At 36.1% G+C, this 21,354-nt stretch overlaps 1 protein-coding gene across 1 annotated transcript; it reads right to left on the bottom strand.

Moving 5' to 3' along the window:
• Positions 1-2,965: 2,965 nt before the first annotated feature.
• On the bottom strand, positions 2,966-20,577 carry matk (megakaryocyte-associated tyrosine kinase). Its single transcript, XM_079890304.1, has 13 exons — positions 20,512-20,577; positions 18,669-18,733; positions 18,475-18,588; positions 16,732-16,847; positions 16,390-16,609; positions 15,189-15,282; positions 15,039-15,104; positions 14,068-14,167; positions 13,744-13,828; positions 10,259-10,332; positions 9,022-9,217; positions 7,736-7,822; positions 2,966-3,477 (listed from the first exon to the last, which is right to left on the bottom strand). Exons 2-13 carry the CDS (start codon positions 18,675-18,677, stop codon positions 3,298-3,300), a joined length of 1,341 nt encoding a protein of 446 aa, XP_079746430.1. The 5' UTR covers positions 18,678-18,733; positions 20,512-20,577; the 3' UTR covers positions 2,966-3,297.
• Positions 20,578-21,354: the final 777 nt, after the last annotated feature.

The following is a 21,354-nucleotide window of genomic DNA, read 5'->3' as shown; positions in this document are numbered from 1 at the left end:
TCTGATATACCCAACAATGTAATAAAAAAAGGGTGTGTGTGTGTGTGTGGGGGGGGGGGTAATGCAATATATTTATCATGAAAATGGGATAGACAGGCCTGGGAACAGAGGAAAAGTGGTTCAAAATGCTGTAAAATGTTTCAAATAATTTTTGTAATCAACTATTATGTTATTTATGACTAAGACAGGTTTAAAATTGATATTGTTCAACATTTTAAGCCAGTAAGATCATGATGTTTACTGGGGACACACAAGGCACAGAATCCCAGGAATGATCCTATAGTGTTTTACAGTGTAATACTAGAGGAGACCAGTAGAGGGAAACACCAGCCAAGAGTGACTGATGTGGCTGCTTTAATGCGATTACATTAGATCAATTTATTCTGGTTTGGCTTCTTAAAGCGTCCCTCTTCGCTGAGTATCGTCTCACTATCACTCAGAAAACATCAAAATAATCTTTGAGTATGAGGAACAGTAATAGTCACGCTTGCCTTATAATTTGGCATCCTTAAAATTAACATCATACTTGTTTTTGTATTTCCTTGAGCTGCTTTTCCATCATTTTTTATGTAAACGTGCTAGATGGACGTGTTTGACCGTTTGCAATGTTCTGCGCATAACACAGATTTCTAAAAACATGGAGCTAAAGTTAAGTTTTTTGCAATTTCAAAATTGAGATAAAAAAAAAAGTAATTGCCAAAAGTTATAATTACGAAATAAGACAATTATAACAGTCATAATTATGAGATAAAGTTGAAACTATGAGATAAATTGAAATTATGATATAAAAAAGTAGAAAATTACCAAAAATATATAATTTTGAGACAAAAAGTCAAAATGTATATACTAAGTCACGTCAATTATTGCGTACAGTGTCATAATTATGAGATAACACAATTATAATTATGAGAAAGTTGAAACTGAGATAAATTGAAATTATGATATAAAAAAGTAGAAAATGACAAAAAAATATATAATTTTGAGATAAAAAGTCTAAATATGCAGTATGCAATAATTGACTTATAATTGTGACTTAGTATATGTCACAATTATAAGTCAATTATTGCATACAGTGTCATAATTATGAGATTATGAGAAGTTGAAATTGACAAAAATTTGAAATTAAGAGATACGTTGAAATTATGGTATAAAAACTGACAGTCAAAATGATGAGTTATAATTACGAGATAAAAAGTTCACAATATGACAATTTGAAATTGAGATAAGTGGAAATATAATATAAAAATTGACAAAGTAGAAATGATGACTAAGTTATAAATATGAGATGAAAAATCTAAATTATGCCATACTAGGTCACAGTTATAACATAAGACAATTATGGCATACAAAGTCATAATTATGAGACACCCAAAATTATGACAAGTTGAAATAAAGAGATAAATAGAAATGATGATATAAAAAAAACAAAAACGGACAAAGTCAAAATTAAAAAGTTATAATAATGAGATAAAACATCATAATTAATAAAAAAGTCAAATAATTATGAGATAAAGTAGAAATTATGACAAAAAATTGGAATGAGAAAAAGAAAAAAGTTATCTTATGACTTTTTATATCATAGTTCTGATTTACTAAAGCAAAAAAGGGCTTTTTTTGGGTAATGTTCAGTTATATTCGGTCGAAACTGTGATTCACGCTACGTGACACGGTTTCCACACAAGTAAAATCATGAGCCGAATCTGAAGTGTAGAACGCAGATTTGAGCATCTGACATCCTCATCTCCTTTAAAATAATCTTTAAGAATTACACGTCATCCAGTTTGAGGATTTTAAAAGGGAATAAAGACGGGAACATCAATCTGCTGGCGGTCTCACGGGTGACAGATAAACACAAATCCAATGACATTGTTCATGCGAAAATACATTCAAAATCATTTCCCATGAGCCTTTGAGTCATTAATGGCATGACGTGCCATTTCACTCAAAATCAACTGGATTTGTAGTTTCGTAAGGAAATTTGCCGCCATGATGCAAGATTTCCTGCATTAATCTGAATCCCTGGACAGATTGCTGGAGAATTACTGGAGATCCCGGACACTAATCCCGGATTGTGACCATTTTATTCCTCTCCAAGAAATCAAGATTAGAATACAAGACTTCCTTAAGAAAATCCATTTCCATGTGTTTATTACTGTTGTCACAATAAATAAATACATTTCTGAATTGCATATACAGGAGCAGAACGTCTCTTTTTCTACAGGACCTCATTGAGGACTGAAGTCTTTTAGGCATTTGGGTGAAACCTGTCAAAGTCATATTTCACCCCAAAATTAACCGAAAACCAAAACATATTTTTAAGACTATGGTGATATTATTTTCATGACCATTAAGCACATTTCCAAACACACACACACACACACACAAACAAAATCACGTAAAATTAACGGAGCAGTTCCAATAGGGTCCTCACACCATCGGTGCTCGGGCCCTAAACATCAAACAAAACTTAGGCTATATGTAAAATAATGCTAAATTATTTACATAATGGTATTATTTGCTGTACTGTTTTACTTTTTTACTGATTTAAATAAAATAATAATAATAAGTTTTACAGTCTATTAATAATTCAAATAATTTATAATAAAAATAATTAATAAAATACTAAAAATATAACCATCTAAAAATCAATAACAGTATTATACAGTATAGTTATAATATACTATTATACAGTAATAGGAACCACTTTTGAGAATAACTAAATTTATATGTAAAATATACTTTTTAAGTATAACATTGTGGTATTACTTCCTGTACTGTTTACGATTTAACATAAAATAAAATGAAAAAAATAATAAAATAAAATCTGTATTGCAGTCTATCAATAATTAAAATAATTTATAAAAAAAAAAAAAAAAAAAATATATATATATATATATATATATATATATATATATATATATATATATATATATATAACGAAATCAGTAATATTAGAGAATCAGATTAAAATCAGAAAATAATTTATATTACATAAAACAAACAACTTCCAAGGAAGGACAAGTAATGTTATTCATTTTCATGCAAAAACAAACATCTTCTCCGCCCCCTTTAGTTTATAAGGATCTAAGGCTCCTCCCAAATCTTTCCATGACTGTGAGAGAGATTAAAGTAGGGTGCACGTACAAACATGTTAAAGAGCAATTTAAAGTATAATTCATCTTATGATTTTGAAGTGAAATGCCTCACCCAATCACAGATAAACACATAAATATAAAGTGTGATCAATAATAAATGTAATGTCCATTATGCACATGTGAATCCTGAAGCTCCTCGTCCTCACGCGTCGAGTTTGCCGAGCTCTTTCTCCAGTGTGTCTCTGAGTTTGTGGAAGGCTGGTCTCTTCTTCGGGTCGGTCTCCCAGCAGGAGGTCATGATGGAGTAAACTTGAGGCGGACACTCGTCCGGCGGATCCATGCGATATCCCTGATCCACACGCTCCCTCACATCATACACCGACTGACACACACACCAGCATACATGAGAAAACCGTTATCAAGGAGACTGCACAATATCTGGTTTCACTTTACTTTGATGGTCCCTTTAAAGGTGCAGTCTGTAAGAATGACAACTAGTGGTCAAAATAGGTACTGCAGTTCAATTCAAAATATCGGATTGTTTCTCCCGCCTCCTCAGACTCGACACTTACACGGGTCGCCAGTTTGAGCAACAGGAACGAGCGCAGTGGACAATGAAAATTGGCAACGTGCGGCATCACAGACCAAAACAATACAGTCTGGAAACGCACATTTCAAAGTAAAATAACTGGTTGTACACTGCAAAAAATGCTTTTCTTACTTAGTATTTCTTGTCTTGTTTCCAGTCCAAATATCAAAAAAATTCTTAAATCTAGATGCATTTACTAAAGTAGCAAAATGCCTTAAGATATTGTCTTGTTTTCTGGATAAATTCATCAAAATTAAGTGAGTTTTTGCTTAAACCAAGCAAAATGATCTGTCCATGGGGTCAGAAAAATAATATTGTTTCTGTTTGAATTAAGATTATTTTTCTGATCCCATGGACAGATCATTTTGCTTGTTTTAACTCACTTAATTTTGATGAATTCCCCCGGAAAACAAGACATAATATCTTATCTAATTTTACTACTTTAGTAAATGCATTTAGATTTAAGAATTCTTTTATATTTGGACTGGAAACCAGACAAAAATACTAAGTAAGAAAAGCATTTTTTTGCAGTGTAGACGTGTTTTACAGAGAAACGAGTAAGTGAACTCAGCATGTTTCCTCAATATATGCAAACATATTATGGTATTTTTATGCTTTAGAAGAGTGAAAAAGTTACATACAGCACCTTTAACACATTCAGTTGACTAGAAGTAACGCTGCACCTACATGTCTACTAACTCCCATTAGAGTATTAGTAGAGTATTAGTCGACTGGTAGGGTTTGGGTCAGAATAAATTGACATGTAGTTGCAAAGTTACTTATAGTCAGTTTATTGCACGGCTCGGTGGAATCCTTGATTCTGATTGGTCAATCGCGCCATCCAACAGTGTGTTATTTGACGATAACAACCACTGAAACAGAAACACAAGCTCATCCGGGTTACTGAAGTCAGCAGTGCTATACGCTCGCTAGGAACGGTTTCTCTTTGTGGAAGTTTTGCATTTGGTGAGCTAATAAATTAATTAAACTCAATCAAATCAATATTTTGTGTGCAGTTATTTAATTATGCCATCAAGTATCGTGGACTCGCTCTCTTGTTTCATACAAGCGCAGCTGCTGCCATTTTGTGACTATTGTTTTAAACACTGTTGGATTATAAGATACAAAGAGGAACCATTTTAAAACAGTTTAATCTGAAATCAGTATCTCTTATCTCCATAATTATTTATGTGGTGAAATGCTGTGTAATAAGTGATATGACTGTATACCGTATCACTTAAATGTCCATCTATTTTGAACTTGCTGCGCTAGCAACTGCTCTCCATGGAAGCTTCGCATTTAAAGAGCTAATAAAATATTTAGACTCAGATATTTGTGTCTAATTATTTACTTATGTGGCAAGTAGCCGTGTAATAAGCGGGATAATGTACATCCAGCCGGTTGTTATCCCAGAATAAACCCCAACAGGGAGATGAAGACTGTCCCGATCACCCTGTCTGGGTTTATTCTGAGATAACAACCGGCTGGATGTACATTATCCCGCTTATTACATGGATACTTGCCACATAAGTAAATAATTAGACACAAAATGTTGATCTGAGTCTAAATATTTTATTAGGTATGTAACGTTGCACCTCCTATTAGAGTATTAATAGAGTATAAGTAGACTGGTAGAGTTTGGGTTAGAATAAGTTGACATATAGTTGTAAAGTTACTTTTATTTTACTCAGTAAAATGTCTGTTGTTGGAGGAGCATCACAATAAAGAGTTAGCAGATATCAGAGCATGTGAGCGGAGTGGAGCGGGAGCGAGCGGGGAGCGTGAGCATTTTTAAAAGGATGGAGCGCCGCCCTATTTCCCGCTCCAATTTCGCTCCTCTCACACCATGAGTCTGAAGCATGAGCTCAGTCAAGCCTGACCCAGAATCCATCTGTCTTGCACAGTCATCAACAGTAGACTATTTTCAGTCAAAACTCGGCTCAATAATGGAGTTCAAAAAGTACTTCAAATAAGAAAATGAGAAGTCATACAGGTGTACTATTAATATAATAAAACTAACTAACAATGATAATGTGGTACAAGAAAACGAATGTGGAGACATCGTTTCAGTCAGTAAAGATTCATTTTGGAATCTAAAAAGACACATCTCTCGAAAACATGAAAGTGTGCTATGTGAACACGCTGGGAAGAAAGCAAAAGGTTAGCCAATTGAATACGGTAACTTGTAACAAAGTGTAATTTAAATATAGTGTAATATTCAAACAAATTCGTTTTTTTTCATTCAAGTAGACCTAATGGTTCGTTTTATTTCATTTGTGTCGTCCATAATAATATTTATATTATCAGGCCCATTTATTCGTTTAATTTTACAGCAGTTTGTGTGTACAATGGATACAAGCCAATTTTAATTTTAACCGTGCGCGTTGCGCAAAAGTTCACTTATCAAAATTCTGACCTAATAGTTAATTTACTTTTAAAACTTTTATGTATATTTTTGTTTATATAATTTTTATTTATATTATTAGGCCCATTTATTTGTTTAATTTTACAGGGCTTTTTGTGTAGGCTATATTCTTACATAGGCCTAATTTGTAATTTGAAATAAAACATTTCTATTTGAAAAATGTTGTTGTTGCTCATTAGTTATTTAGGAGGTAAGGCTATGGTCTAAGCTAAAGCTATTTTTTTCCCTTTTTTGGAGCGAGCGGGGGGCGATTTGAGTGGAGCGCGAAGCAAACTGCGCTGAGCGCTAATGAGCGGAGCGGCCTGATGTAGCTTTGAGCGGGGGAGCGGAGGGGTGGACAGTTCTGTGAGCGATGAGCTGAGATTCTCACCGCTCCACTCCGCTCATATGCTCTGGCAGATATTAAGCAGACAGTAGGGGTGGGCGATATCTCGCTATTTACGATATATCGAGATATTTTTTAAACTCGATATGGATTTTGACATATCGTATATATCGATATATTGTTTATATTTAATTCTGATTTTGCCACTTTGCTTGTTTGCCTTCTCTGTGCTGTGCTCGCCCCCGCCCTCCTCCGCCTCCTTGCTTTTGTTCCCCCTCCCCTCGCGTGTTGTCTCATTCAACCAAGTCCCCCGAGTCCGGTCAGGCACATCAATCTTTCCCCGCCCAGCGAGTGCTTGAAGTGCGTCAGAAACAGCGCGCGCGCGCGATCAGTTGTTGTTGGTAATTTTTTGTGTAGCGTCGCCTCTCGCTGCATTGCTTTTGTTTGAGGGCGCTTAACACACTCACACTTAACATGCTCCCCTGTAGAAACGGGCCTGGCAGCTCGCGCCAGCTCTAGACACGGTGAAAGTTTCCTGATTGTGACGGATGGCCGAATTTACACGACACATTATAAATTAGCATTAGCCTACAGTGCCAAAAAGAAGAGAAGAGGATAAAGGTGGATAAAGACAGAGGTAAAGTGATGTAATGAATGAACAGTTTATCTAATTGCATAGTAGTAAGATACTGTAATTTAATGGCAGTTATTTTTACCTTAAACTTTATGCTAGCAGTTGTTCTGAGTTCTCCAGAGGCCCCAGACAGTGTGATTTTGTAACAATCATGTCAATTTTTAGATGCATTTGTATCACTTTTTTTTTAATTAATGTTTTACTCTACAGTTGTGCAGTTTTTGGGGGATATATGGCTTTTTATTTTTTATTTGCCAAAATTAGTAATGATATTTCTATACAGGTTTATTTAAAATAGTGCAATATGTATTATTTCTTCCTTTATTTTACAGTTAAATTATTATTTTTGTATACAGGGATTTTTTTTTTTTTAAATGTCGCAGAAACACTTTGTTCCTACATGAACTGCCTACCTATTTGCACTTCAATACAAAAAGACTTTGTGGTATTTGGCATATTTGTTTTTGCAGTAGTTTTTGGGGGGTTATTTTTCCTGTAAAGATATCGAGATATATTTTTTGCTCCATATCGCCCAGCCCTAAGTCAACTAATACTCTAATGAGAGTTAGTCTAATGAAAATTACTTATAGTCAACAGAATGTTCAAAAGGGACCATCAACATAAAGTGTTACCAAATATCTTTAGAGTGAGACGGAAAGAAACTCACCATCTTGGGATACGGCTGTCGTCCGAAGGAGAAGATCTCCCACAGGAGCACTCCGTAACTCCACACATCCGACTGAGTGGAGAACTTCTACAGGAGCAGAGGAGCTCACTTATAAAGCTGTTGTGGCTTGGTTTTGTTTTCAGGCTCTACTAGAACAGGTTTTCCTGCTTGAATGTTGATTATTTTCCCATAATCTCCATTGTTGCGGCTCCTCTCTTCCCAGTCTGTCAGTAACGCTCTGGGATGCGTTTCCCGTACAACGACGTAACTCGCTGCTTTACTCCCATCGTTGAAGAAATCAACTAGCGAGTCACGACTGTTTCCCGAAACCGTATTGTCGCAAAGTGGTCATTCAACCACGTTGGTTAATGATGTCACACGTGTAATAACTACTTCTAATGAATCTGTTTGAGATCGAATTAATGCTAGATGTTTTGCTATAAATACGGACATGCATCTGAGGACTATTTCTCATTTTTCTCAGTTATTTTGCTTTATTTCCAGATTCAATCATAGGCTCGTTCTTATAGAGCTCGTTCGCACATGCGCACTCTTCAAAAACGACACTTTAAATCTCTTGACAAACTCAAAGACATCGTAAATGACATTTGTATGTGTTCGACATAATAGATCTCGGTTGCACTGAATGTCAGCTTGCTTATTTTTCTCAGGATAAGGATTTATTAAGTCCACATGACATGAAAACAAGAAACTCTGCTTCTAACCACAGGTCAAGAGCCGTCGCTCCAAACACACAACTCTGCGATGCTGTTTGCGAACGTTCGTTGGAACGATGGTTTCGGGAAACACAGACGCGTTAAACTGCTGATAATGACAGAACTTGCGACCATAGTTGACTAATGATGCTTTCGGGAAACACACCCCTGTTTAGTTCCTGTCTCGATGAAGCCCCTCCTTCTGAAAAGCACACTGTGCTCTGATTGGTCAGCTGGAGCAGTGTGTTGTGATTGGTTGAGCACTCTGAGTGTGTTTGGGAAATGCCCCGCCCCTTAACATAACCACCAGTTTCAACACACTACTACACTACTAACTAACTAACTCAACCAGGCCCCGCCCCTTTATGAATCATTCAAATGAGGAATATTGTGACGTGTTCGTTCCCGGAAAAAACTCAAGACTACAATGGAGGCGTTTCAGGAGCTCAGAAACACAGACACTGATATCGAGAAGAACTCAAACTCAAACAGCAACACTACACACTAAAGAAAGATGAAGATGAAGAAAACATCAGAATATTGATTCAGGTGATGCACATCTTCTCTCACCTGGCTCTTCAGGGCTTCGGGTGCCGTCCACTTGACGGGTAACTTTGAGTTGTCGGTTGCCTTTGAACTGAGCTTGGCCAGACCGAAATCGCTGATTTTGGCGACGGTGTCCTCCGACACGAGGATGTTGCGTCCGGCGAGGTCTCGGTGCAGGAGCTTCTTACACTCCAGGTGCTCCATACCCTCACAAACGTCTCTGAGGAAACACACAAACAAAAGTCACATGATCACATTTGTCAAGCTCATTTCTCATGTCACATTTCTAATGTTTTTACATGTTCCAAATTGATGAAATCACATAGACATGTTCATTTATTTTTATAAATATATATTTTTTTAAATCAAGATTTTTTTAAATAAAGTAAAAATAAAAATGATCACCACCTTAAAACCAAAAATTGCACAAATTAAGAAAATAAAAGTATTAATAAAAATATACTCATTCTCATTAGCTTAACACAAAATAATAAGTAAATACATTTTTTATTTACCCATTTTATTAAAAATAAAATATCCGTACTATCATAATACCAAAAACATCTAACAATAATAACAAAATAAATGAAAAATAAATAACTTTAAATTTAAATAAAAATTAATTCATTCGTACTATCATAATACCAAAAATAGCACAAAGTCAGAAAGTAAAGGCTATGTTTTGTTTTAAAATAACAATAAAATTCTTATTATGTATATGGAAAATGGAAAATAAATAAAATTAAAATTTTGAAATAAATAAAAATAAAATTATTCTTACCAACATAATACTAAAATAAGAAACAAAAGTTACGTAGTTTTAAAATAAAAAAAATAAAATTCTCATTACCTTAATACACAATAATAAAAATAAAGATAAATGGAAAATAAACAAACAAATAAATCAAATGAATTTTATTAAATAAAAACAAAACTCTCACTACCATAATACCAAAATTAGCACAAAATAAGAAAATAAAGCCATCTTACAAAACAATATTAATAATAATAATCCCATGTTTCTGGACTTTTTTCAAATGATCACTAATTTCAATTATTCTTATTAAATTCCAAGTAATGTACTATTAAATAATGTTTGCATTTTGGTGATGAGAACAGAGGAAAAAATGTGCTTGCAATGTAATTTCTTATTTCCTGATTTCTAGTGAAATATGACATTTCTATTTCTATATTTAAATGTTGCATTGATTTACTGTATTACGATGATGTTAATGTCATGTGTAGTTTTGTGAGCTCTTACAGTGCGAAGCGCAGCAGCTGAGTCACGCTGACCGCGAAACGCCCTCGTGTGCGGAGAAAATTCACCAGATTCCCCTGTGACGAGACGACACACACTCATCAGAACACACACACTCATCAAAACACACACACTCAAAACACACACACACTCATCAGAACACACACACACACACTCATCAGAACACACACACACACACACTCATCAGAACACACACACACACACACTCATCAGAACACACACACACACACACTCATCAGAACACACACACACTCATCAGAACACACACACTCATCAAAACACACACACTCATCAAAACACACACACTCATCAAAACACACACACACTCATCAGAACACACACACACACACACACACATATCAGAACACACACACACACACTCATCAGAACACACACACTCATCACACTCATCAGAACACATACTCATCAGAACACACACACACACACACTCATCAGAACACACACACACTCATCAGAACACACACACGCACACACTCATCAGAACACACACACACACACTCATCAGAACACACACACACTCATCAGAACACACACACACTCATCAGAACACACACACACACTCATCAGAACACACACACACTCATCAGAACACACTCATCAGAACACACACACTCATCAGAACACACACACTCATCAGAACACACACACTCATCACACTCATCAGAACACACACACTCATCAGAACACACACACACACACACACTCATCAGAACACACACACACACTCATCAGAACACACACACACTCATCAGAACACACACACACTCATCAGAACACACACACACACTCATCAGAACACACACTCATCAGAACACACACACACACTCATCAGAACACACACTCATCAGAACACACACTCATCAGAACACACACTCATCAGAACACACACTCATCAGAACACACACTCATCAGAACACACACTCATCAGAACACACACTCATCAGAACACACACTCATCAGAACACACACACACTCATCAGAACACACACACACACTCATCAGAACACAAACACACACACTCATCAGAACACACACACACACACACTCATCAGAACACACACACACACTCATCAGAACACACACACACACACACTCATCAGAACACACACACACTCATCAGAACACACACTCATCAGAACACACACTCATCAGAACACACACACACTCATCAGAACACACACACACACTCATCAGAACACAAACACACACACTCATCAGAACACACACACACACACACTCATCAGAACACACACACACACTCATCAGAACACACACACACACACACTCATCAGAACACACACACACTCATCAGAACACACACACACACTCATCACACTCCACACACTCATCATCAGAACACACACTCATCAGAACACACACTCATCAGAACACACACTCATCAGAACACACACACACTCATCAGAACACACACTCATCAGAACACACACTCATCAGAACACACACACACTCATCAGAACACACACACACACTCATCAGAACACAAACACACACACTCATCAGAACACACACACACACACACTCATCAGAACACACACACACACTCATCAGAACACACACACACACACACTCATCAGAACACACACACACTCATCAGAACACACACACACACTCATCACACTCCACACACTCATCATCAGAACACACACTCATCAGAACACACACTCATCAGAACACACACTCATCAGAACACACACTCATCAGAACACACACTCATCAGAACACACACTCATCAGAACACACACTCATCAGAACACACACTCATCAGAACACACACACACTCATCAGAACACACACACACACACACACACATCAGAACACACATACTCATCAGAACACACACACACACTCATCAGAACACACACACACTCATCAGAACACACACACACTCATCAGAACACACACACACTCATCAGAACACACACACACTCATCAGAACACACACACACTCATCAGAACACACACACACACACACACATCAGAACACACATACTCATCAGAACACACACACACTCATCAGAACACACACACACTCATCAGAACACACACACACTCATCAGAACACACACACACTCATCAGAACACACACACACTCATCAGAACACACACACACTCATCAGAACACACACTCATCAGAACACACACTCATCAGAACACACACACACACTCATCAGAACACACACACTCATCAGAACACACACACACTCATCAGAACACACACACACTCATCAGAACACACACACACTCATCAGAACACACACACACTCATCAGAACACACACACACTCATCAGAACACACACACACTCATCAGAACACACACACACACTCATCAGAACACACACACACACTCATCAGAACACACACACACTCATCAGAACGAACACACACTCATCAGAACGAACACACACTCATCAGAACACACACTCATCAGAACACACACTCATCAGAACACACACTCATCAGAACACACACTCATCAGAACACACACTCATCAGAACACACACTCTCATCAGAACACACACTCTCATCAGAACACACACACTCATCAGAACACACACTCATCAGAACACACACACACACTCATCAGAACACACACTCATCAGAACACACACTCATCAGAACACACTCATCAGAACACACACTCATCAGAACACACACTCATCAGGACACACACTCATCAGAACACACACTCATCAGAACACACACTCATCAGAACACACACACACTCTCATCAGAACACACACACACTCTCATCAGAACACACACACACTCTCATCAGAACACACACACACTCTCATCAGAACACACACACACTCTCATCAGAACACACACACACTCTCATCAGAACACACACTCATCAGAACACACACTCATCAGAACACACACTCATCAGAACACACACTCATCAGAACACACACTCATCAGAACACACACTCATCAGAACACACACTCATCAGAACACACACTCATCAGAACACACACTCATCAGAACACACACACACTCTCATCAGAACACACACACACTCTCATCAGAACACACACACACTCTCATCAGAACACACACACACTCTCATCAGAACACACACACACTCTCATCAGAACACACACTCATCAGAACACACACTCATCAGAACACACACTCATCAGAACACACACTCATCAGAACACACACTCATCAGAACACACACTCATCAGAACACACTCTCATCAGAACACACTCTCATCAGAACACACTCTCATCAGAACACACTCTCATCAGAACACACACTCATCAGAACACACACTCATCAGAACACACACTCATCAGAACACACACTCATCAGAACACACACTCATCAGAACACACACTCATCAGAACACACACACACTCATCAGAACACACACACACACACTCATGAGAACACACACTCTCTTCTGACAGCGGTACCTTCGTCATTAACTCAGTGACGATGTGAAGTCCGTTGTGGAGAATCACCCCTAATAACTGCACCAGATTCTTATGATGGAGATTCCTGCAGAAGAGGATGTTATATTAGTGAATGTGAGCATGAGATACACACACACACACACACACACACACACACACACACACACACACAGGAGGACACACACACACACACACACACACACACACACACACACAGGAGGACACACACACAGGACACAAACACACACACACACACAGGAGGGGACACACACACACACACACACACACAGGAGGACACACACACACACACACACACACTCTTACGTCATGACCGACGTCTCCTCCAGGAAAGCCTGAGCCGTTACGTCACACCTGATGTTCTTCACAGCGACCCTCTGGCCACAGTATTCCCCCTCGAACACGGCTGGAGAACAGCAGGAGCGTTTAAACTACAGCTCCATGTTTTATCTGAACAACTGAGACGCTTTCATCCAATGCAACTTACAAATGACGAATATCAAAAACACAAGCAGTGCTTAAAATAAATAAAAAGCTTCAAATACTGTCTAGAAGAGTACATGAAAGCTTTAAGTTAAAACCATTCTAATGTACCTCATATATATTCATATTTTTCATGTAATTAAATATATACATTTTTAATTATGGCATCTCATTGAATATTCTTAAGTTAATATTTAGTTCATATACATTGTTATAAATAAAGCTAATTTAAATAATATATATTTTATTGTTTATATATAGTATATTTATTAACACTTAATTACATTAATTATATATTTTTATTATATAATAATATTTTTTTATCATATATTTTATTATATAATTATATTTTTTTATCATTCATATATATATATATATATATATAAAATTATTTTAAAAAATATAAATACATAAATATATTAATATGTGTTTTATATTGATATATTATTAATCCTGTGTGTCTGGACTTTTTGTTTTTTTTTACTTTTTTGCTTTTTTAAATTATCATTATTCTCAATGAGACTTATTGACAAAATGTTGCACTATTAAATAATATTTGCATTTTGGTGATGAAACCGCAGGAGTAAAATGTGCTTGATTTTCTTTATGCAAAATGTAATTTCTTATTTCTTTCTTTATAGACTGAATTCAGTAATGAGGTCATGTGACATGTAGAATACTGTTGCATAATATCATGCTTTAAAAACAGTGTGTGCAGTATCAGTGCTGTATTCCTGCTCTCTAGTGGCTCTCTGAGAGAATACAACTACAATATCAATAGAAGAGCAGCTCACCACCGAACTCTCCCTGTCCGAGGGCCTCTCCTAACGTCAGCTTGGACAGATCCAGGAGCCAGCCGGCTGACAGACACACACACGTCACACGTTAAACTACTAGACAGCAATCTTCAAGGGTTTCTGGAGCTCTTCTGCATAAACACTTACATTTCAACAGCTTGGTCTCCGCAGATTTAGTGCCTTCCTTCTTCTTGTGCTTCAGCAGAACAGTAGCGAGAGCGCCTTGGTTTCTGCTGTAAAACTGCAACAACAAACAAAACCGGCCGTGACTACGAGACGCTAAAGTGATAAACAAACCCCCTTTAAATGAAGTCTTCAAAACATTGGTGTAATTTGATGCAGTGTCTATTAGAGAAGACATGAATTTTCATAATGCTAAATCAGTGTGTGATACTATACTTCATATTTAAAAAAAATAAATGTAAAATCTCATAGCCACAGTAAAAATGTAAATAATAAAACAGTAAAAAAGGGCTTTTTTTTTTTTTTTTTTAAGTGGATCAAAATCTTTCATCAAAGTTATACATGAATTACAACAATACCAGTTCTTGTCTTAGGACACCTTTGATTAACTTTTTTATCCACTTCAAATGTTGACTACTGTATTATATAATAATAATTTGTTGCACCACAAAAGGTGATTAAAAATGGTGAAAACGCATAATTTTTTTAAAAAAACAACGTAATATGAAATATGAAAGTGAAAAACATCCCAAAAATGTATATAAAAAACAAATACGCATGAAAAAATAAAATAAAAAAAATGCCTAAGGTGATCATAAATGGCCACAATAAAATAAAAAATAAAAAATTTATTAAAATGCACATTATATAAAATACTAATTTTGTTTAAACACTGCATGTTTATGTGACTGTAGAAAAACGAAAAGGTGGAAATAAATGGTGTAAATGACCAAAAAAAACAATACAAAATGTGAAAAAAAGCCCAAACAAACCAATCAAATGATGAATACACATGAATAAAATAATAATAATATTAATGTCACCGCCTATAGCCACTTTAAAAACAGCTAAAAGGAGATCAAAAATAGCCCCAAAATAATAAAAACCCTCAATACATTAAATCAAATTATAATAAGTTGTCAGACTAGATAACTTATTGACAGCAAAAAACAGGGGAACAAAAACTGTGAAAACTGTCAAAACAAAAGAACTCAGACTGAAATATAAATAAATGTATGTCACACCACACAGCCACCTTAAAAGTACCCAAAAAGTCTTCTGACTATAACCTCAAACTAGTGTCAGAGTTGCAGAGTTTCCCCTTCAAAACCACAGGATGTGTCAGTGCAAACTGAGATAAATGAAGAATGAGCCGCCTACGCACCTCGATCATGTCGATGAGGTTGTAGAAGAACTCCTTGTTGTCGATGGACAGTTTGTTGTTCTGGAAGATGACGTGGTAGTGGAAGACCTTCTGGTTGAAGCACACACACAGCACGAAGTCTCCGGGGTGCCGGACCGACTCGCGCACCAGGAAAAGCCCGTCTTCCGCGGGCTTGAGTTTGCTTACGGCTTGGGGTCCTGATATCTTGCCGTGAAACCATCTGAGGAGCATCAGAGAAGTTGGCCTCACATCAGGCTATTTTCAGACACCAACCACATCCTTTCTGTCTGTTGTGTAACAACAACAAACTAGTTCCTCGTAATTCAGATGTTAGTCACTTACGGCATGAGGCTCAGTTTTGGGTCGATCCGGAGGGCTTGTCGTTCTCTGAGGTTTGAACCCGAGACCAGCCCTTCCTCTCCTGTTGTGTTATGTCTGGCTCTGTATTCTCCTTTCCTCTGAAAACATATTTTAATGAAAACGTCTGTTCACACAAAGAACGATGACTATTACTGTCAACACCAATGGTAAATAACATTATGATTATTAAAGAAAAAATTAAAAATATCCCATATTTCCATCACCCTCAAGCCATTCAAAGCCGTATATGACTTTCTTCTTTCAGCCAAACACAATCAGTTATATTAAAAATATCCTGGCTCTTCCAAGCTTTATAATGGGAGTTTGTAGCCCACAAAAACGTATCCATCCATCATAAAAGTAATCCATAGGACTCCAGTGGGTTAATAAATGCCTTCTGAAGCGAGGCGATGGGTTTTTGTAAGAAAAATATCCATATTTAAATATTTTTCTTTCATTTTTGGGTGAACTGTTCCTCTAAGTGCGCGCCTGTAGCTTTAAATGCTCACGCTCTTTAAAGTCAGGTGGATTCTGATTGGCTGTAAATGTTTTTATCCTTCATCAGCTGAAAAAAAAAAAACTCTGAAAGTGATTCCTAAAGGATCATCCCTCAGAGTCATCGCTATAGCTGTGGTGTGGACTCCCATATTCATATAGGATTAGAACAATTATTAAAACTGTATAATTATAGTTAAGGTCCGCCCACACTAACAGACGAAAACATTGTTTATTTTAAAAACTGGCGGGCCAGTTTAAAAGCGGGCCAGAGGCGAGATGACGACAGCGCTGTGACGTCGAAGTCATTAGTAAACATTGCAAGATGGCTATGGAAGAACACCAGTTGTTTGAAACGGGTTTGGCCGCTACAATGAACGAGTTAGACTTGGCTTTTTATCTAAAAGAGGAACAGAAGACAGCGCTCGAATCGTTCCTTTGCAAGATGGACGTTTTTGCTGTTTTGCCGACCGGATATGGTAAGAGTCTAATCTACCAGTTAGCTCCGCTGGTAGCGAAGCATATGGGGTTTATTGTTGTGATTGGTCGTAGTGTTATCCAGTTGCGTGCAGTGAGATTTTCAAATGCATGCTTGGTGCCGCCCCTCGAGCTGGACGATTTTCATTAGTCGATGCCAGACCATTAATCTTTTAGATTTAGGTCTGGATAACGTCCGGTTGCATTCTACATGTTGTCACTTCTTCTTGAGTCTCTCCATCTTTGACTGACTCTAGTTTGAACATAAAAAATCTACAAGTTTTAGAAATTTTCAGGACACAAGCTGTTGTAGCTCCGCCCTCTGTGCCGGGAGCAGCAGCTCATTTGCATTTAAAGGAATTAACAGACACAAAATGGTGCGTTTTTGCTCACCCTCAAAAAGTGACAATTTTAACATGCTATAAAAATATCTGTGGGGTATATTTTGAGCTAAAACTTCACATACACACTCTGGGGACATCAGAGACTTGTTTTACATCTTGTGAAAAGGGTATTATACCACCCCTTTAAGCGTAAGTGCTTTTGTTATCTGCTGCTTTCGCGCTCTTTAATCACTCGTCCGTTTTTATCGTTCATGAAAAAACGATAAAAGATCTGAAAGTTATTCCAACAATAGTTTCTCTGTGTTATTATCGGTATAGGCCTAACTGTTAAATGTAGAATTAGAACGATTATTATTGTTATCGTTCTAAGTGTGAAGGTGGAGAATGTTTTTAGAAAAAAAGTTTTTACCGTTCCAGGTCCCACGAGAGTCAAGACGTCGCCTTTTTGATACAGTATTTCCCCCGCTTTAGGTTTGCAGTTCTCCTTTTTGGCGACGCACTGCGTTCCTGTCGTCCAGTTCTTCTAGAGTAAGAAGTTAAAGATGTGAGGTGTGAGAAGAACATCGCGGTGTCGGCCATCATTTAACAAGAAGTCTCGCTTACCATGTCCATGTGTTTAGAGTAGCGAACATCAGCAGCTCGTCAGAACTTCAAGATGTTCGAGAAGACTGTGTATCAAGATGTTAAATTAACAAAATGCAAAAAGTTCATTTACAAAACTCGATACACACTTAAATTTTATAAAAAATGTCACTGCTAAAAGTGATTAAAAATGGTAAAAAAAAACAACAACCTCAATATGAAACAGTAAGATTTTTGTTAATAAATCAGTACAATACAACCAATACAATAATAATAAATAAAAAAGTCCCGACTTCACACACCACATTAAAAAAATAAAAAGCTAAAAGGTTATCAATATGGCCCAAAGAGTTTATTTAAAAAAAAAAATAATAAAAAAAAAAATAATATATATATATATATATATATATATATATATATATATATATATATATATATATATATATATATATATATATATATATATATATATATATATATATATATATATATATATATATATATATATATATATAGGGGAGACCAGGGACGGTTGTAACACTTTGAATTCCACCAATCAGAAATAACCTACAGTGATGTTACTCACTGTGCTCATGCTCTGTTAGTGTCCCTCCATTCTTGCAAAAAGGGAGCCACATCTGAAACTTCTTGACAGAGTTATATAAAAAATGTTGATTTGAGGTAAAAAAAAAACTACTTTTTTTTCTGATGTACTTTTTTGGATGCTGTTATAGGATCAAATGTCTATGAATTCAAACAAGTATTATTAGAATCACTGTTTTGTAAGCTACAAATAGAAATGGCTAACATGTGTCAAACTAGCTCACATGAGATCAAAACATGGTTGGTGATACTGGGACGGTTGTAACGCCGCGTTACAACTGTCCCAGTTTTCACCAACCAAGTGTCATTTATATTGTAAAAACTAATCAAGCTAAAAAAAAAACTGCATAGTTTAGCTTTAATGTGCAAATTAAAAGTACTTAAAAGTACTTTAAACTTTTTTGAGGTGTTCTACCCATTAAATAAATTTATTGTATTATAATTTGACAGTTTCACCTCTTTTTTGTCATGTAGCATGAAAAAAAGGTAATCATTCCTTAAAAACATTAAATGAAGTCACAATAACATGACTGATTAATAATTTTTTTCCATTTTGAGTATATGATTGATTAATTATGTATATTTTAGACATGTTACATCCGTCCCTGACATGTGTTACAACCGTCCCTGTACACTGGGACGGTTGTAACAGTGGAGATACTGTATTAAAATCAATTTTGCAACCTGTACATATTTCATTAAACCACTTAAATACATTGGTTCAGAAGTTGACAGATTGAAGTTTATAATATAACAAATTGGTTATTCCAGTATAAATGGTTTTTAATGTATTGCTAAAATGGCAAAAAGTGTTACAACTGTCCCTGGTCTCTCCCCTATATATATATATATATATATATATATATATATATATATATATATATATATATATATATATATATATATATATATATATATATATATATATATATATATATATATACCACTGCAAGACCACTTAGCTGCAAAAAAAAGTCTAAATGTTTTTAAAAATTATATGAACTTAATTTATAAATAAGATCACACTACATAACCCCTTGACTGCAAAAAAAAAAATTTAAAATGTTAAAAATTAATCAAAATACCTAAACTGAATTGACCACTTAACTTTAAAATGCCAAAAGGTAGTTAAAATGAAGATGCACAATATATTTCATCAAAACATCACCAGAAATGCTTTCTAAACCCAGTAACAGTGCAGCATGAAATTAAAACCAACTTAAATGATGTCCTAGATGTTTTCAAGTTTCATTTCACTCACCAGCAGGACTCGGTTTGAATGGCGGAAGATTGTGTTGCTTGTGTCGAAGTCCATGTGAGCGGTTACACACACTCATCAGAGGTTTATTACACACAAGCTCACTTCCTCCAGATATCGCAGCTCTGACGTGTTTTTCCACCCCATTTATGACCATACATGATAGCATAAATATAAAGTAAAGCAAAAAAAAAAAAAAAAAAAAAAAAAAAAAAAGAAGCTGAAGCTGACTTCAAAACATACACTAACACAGTTAATCCGATCATTTTCTGTTTATTTAGTTAAGCAGCACTACACAGATATTCCAAATAAAAGATCACAATATAATTTTTCACAGTCCTACAAAACGAGAACAAACACTCAGCAGGAACATTTAAAAATGCCGGGAATCGATTGCATTATACATAAAAACAGGTGGCAGAACATAACTCAGGCGATATGAATAATCAATTTAAATGTACTAATAGCAATCTTCCTAGTGCGCATCTCTCGTTAGACTTTACTCTTTTGTATAAAAAACTTAAGAATAGAGAGGTATTACATTAATATTATATTGCAATATGAAGAACCGTAAATTCACCTCCTCGTTCACATTTCAAGTACTTTAAATCTTTACCGCAGGCACGTGTGAAGAACCACAGACTCGTGAAACTAATCGCGTCGTTCGCTAGAGAACAACAGTTTCGATACCCTGTCGAAACGCCAGCTTCTCACTGTGAAATGAGCGATTATTCAGTATGCAAATAAAAATAATGATAGCAGAGAAGTAATAAGAATATTTTTGTGCACCGCGTGATTTATTTTTGCCCTCAAGCGGTTACAGATCTGATACCTAAACGTGTATAA

This window comes from Squalius cephalus (assembly GCF_949319135.1).
Source record: "Squalius cephalus genome assembly, chromosome: 13".
NCBI lineage: Eukaryota > Metazoa > Chordata > Actinopteri > Cypriniformes > Leuciscidae > Squalius > Squalius cephalus.
The sequence above is the reverse complement of the archived record's forward strand: the minus strand, read 5'-3'. Positions and strand labels throughout refer to the sequence as shown.

What these genes read in the sequence shown, in the direction of transcription:
- matk (XM_079890304.1), bottom strand. An exon ending in CCAAAACTGAGCCTCATGCC is followed by an intron (nt 16,610 to 16,731) that starts GTAAGTGACTAA and finishes GATGCTCCTCAG; the next exon opens with ATGGTTTCACGGCAAGATAT. An exon ending in TCACTGAGTTAATGACGAAG is followed by an intron (nt 10,333 to 13,743) that starts GTACCGCTGTCA and finishes GTCTCGTCACAG; the next exon opens with GGGAATCTGGTGAATTTTCT.